The sequence below is a fragment of the Theobroma umbraticum genome, unplaced genomic scaffold (assembly GCF_002168275.2).
Source record: "Theobroma umbraticum cultivar Fairchild unplaced genomic scaffold, ASM216827v3 scaffold_147.0, whole genome shotgun sequence".
Taxonomy (NCBI): domain Eukaryota; kingdom Viridiplantae; phylum Streptophyta; class Magnoliopsida; order Malvales; family Malvaceae; genus Theobroma; species Theobroma umbraticum.
Genome location: NW_018397259.1, coordinates 6,938,909 through 6,941,400, shown reverse-complemented (window position 1 = coordinate 6,941,400; position 2,492 = coordinate 6,938,909). Strand labels below are relative to the sequence as shown.

At 30.5% G+C, this 2,492-nt stretch overlaps 1 protein-coding gene across 2 annotated transcripts in view; it reads left to right on the top strand.

The window, feature by feature from the left end:
• Positions 1-2,492, top strand: part of LOC110414816 (cellulose synthase-like protein E1) — a 9,986-nt gene that overhangs the window by 6,370 nt on the left and 1,124 nt on the right. The window contains exons 3-7 of one of the 2 annotated variants that reach the window (XM_021426227.2): positions 1,115-1,255; positions 1,354-1,485; positions 1,559-1,771; positions 1,904-2,128; positions 2,244-2,492. The exon at positions 2,244-2,492 is cut by the window's right edge and continues 120 nt beyond it. In XM_021426227.2, the coding sequence (XP_021281902.1) occupies positions 1,115-1,255; positions 1,354-1,485; positions 1,559-1,771; positions 1,904-2,128; positions 2,244-2,492 (960 nt within the window). The remainder of the gene's footprint in view (positions 1-1,114; positions 1,256-1,353; positions 1,486-1,558; positions 1,772-1,903; positions 2,129-2,243) is intronic. The other variant, XM_089783357.1, reaches the window with a different exon arrangement.

The window sequence follows — 2,492 nt, the reverse complement described above, 5'->3', positions numbered from 1 at the left end:
TCAGGACAGCTTTTGAACCACAAAGCGATCCTGTCAAGGCCAGAGAGTGGCTTTCAGTAAAGGTAATTTAATTGTTTCTCTTGTCTTACATCAATCAGTGTTGAATGTTTACCGTTTTGTGCAATTATTGATGCAGTGTTTCCATCTAAATTGGACTTCCTCCAATACTATTCTAATTAATTACGATTTTTTGTACCAAAGTACTGTTTTTTAATTTGTTATTTTAATTAACAACTTTCAGGTTTCTGTTGAGAAATTACTTAATAATTTTTTTTGAAAGGTATAATTACTTAATAAATTAATCTTTTGTGCAGTTTCAATTTTTTATCAAAAATTTATATTACTTGCATCCATCTTATTTTCTTTGTCTATCTTTTTCTTTGGAATGTTCTAAAATAAAATTTTCTAATATTTTTATATTTTTATATTATAATTTTTTATGTTTTGTAAAGAATTTTTTCACATTAAAAAGCATTGAAAACCAATACTCTATATATTATCAAAAAAATTAAAATTCTTAATATAAAGTCCTTTAAAAACAAAGCTTTTGTCCTATTCTCCAATAAAAGTCAAAGGAATAAAATATATAAGGATGAAAAATTACTACCAGCTACTAATTAAGTAATAAGTGACGTTTGAGTTTTATTTATTTGGATATATATTTTGATCCCCGAATCCTAACATATATACGGAGAGTGTATTCTTAAAAATTTAAATAAATTTTTATTATTTTATTATATTCAATCAAATTTTTTAATTTTATTTAATGCACACTAACGTACACAGAAAATGAAAATGTTACATGACCACATTAAAATGTCTCATCATCATTTATGATAACATGTTTATATGTGATATTATTGTTGTAATATAGAATAACAAATTAAATTTTAACTAACAACAGTTAATCAATCATTAATTATAAAATTTTTTTTTTTAAAAAATAAAAATATAAGAACTTGATTAAATATAATAAAAAAATTTACAAAAATATAATAATTTGTTGTTTTGTACTAGAAAGGTACATTTTTACTTTCTTACTATTGTTAAGTGTATATTACTTGCTCCAGTGTTTATATGTAAAAGGTGTGGATCTTTTTTCTTAATAATGCAGAAACTATACCAGGACATGAAACTGAGGATTGAAACCACCACCAAGTTGAACCGAATTCCTGAAGATATTCGTAAACAGCACAAAGGATTTCGTGAATGGGACTTTGTTTCAAGCAAACGTGATCATCAAACCATTCTTCAAGTAATTAATTTCATAAACTCCTAATTAATTATGCTTCAATAACTTAGTAATATACTTGAGCTTAGTTATAAGTTACTGGCGTTTAATCAATTTCTTAGATCCTAATTGATGGGAGAGACCCCAATGCTGTTGATGTTGAAGGAAGACCTCTGCCAACTCTTGTGTATTTAGCACGAGAGAAAAGACCCCAATTTCACCACCATTTTAAAGCTGGAGCCATGAATGCTCTTGTGAGTACCATTATAGCTAATTGTGTTCCATTTGGTATGGTATCTAATGACTTTTGTTGCGGTGAATAAACAGGTCAGAGTATCATCAAGGATAAGCAATGGTCCAATCATTCTCAATGTGGATTGTGATATGTATTCGAACAATTCAGTGTCAATCAAGGATTCTTTATGCTTTTTCACGGATGAAGAGAAGGGAGATGAGTTTGCCTACGTACAATATCCTCAGAATTATGAAAATCTTACCAAAAATGACGTGTACGGTGGTTCCTTCCGCGTAGCAAAAATGGTAATTAAGCATAATAGAAATGTTTTACACAAATTGATGTAATGAAAACCAATGATTGATCAGCGGTTCTGATTATATAAATAAATATTTTTTTTTCTTTGATCTGTCTGTGATGGGGTATCAACAATCAAGTTGGAGCTTCCAGGACTTGACGCAAATGGAGGGCCATGCTATATTGGCTCCGGATGCTTTCACCGGAGAGAGGCTCTTAGCGGGAAGAAATATGACAAAGGCTGTAAAGTTGATTGGAAGAGACTAAATGATAAAAAGGTTGAAGAAAGTGTTAGCGTCCTAGAAGAAACATGTAAAGTTCTTGCAAGCTGTACCTTTGAACAGAACACACAATGGGGAAAAGAGGTTCGTGACGCTCTTTTTCACATACCTTAGCACATATAGTCATAAGCATGTGCACGCATACAAACACATTATATAGATAACTTTCATATATATAATAATAAGTTTTTGGTTGCAGATGGGTTTGAAATATGGCTGCCCTGTAGAGGATATAATTACAGGATTGAGTATACAATGCAGAGGTTGGAAATCAATCTATTTAAATCCTGAAAGAGAAGCTTTCTTAGGAGTTGCTCCAACAGCATTATTGCAGATGTTAATACAACATAAGAGATGGTCGGAAGGTCACTTACAAATATTCCTGTCCAGGTACTGCTCCCTGTTGTATGGACATAAAAAGATTCCTCTAAAACTTCGACTTGCATAT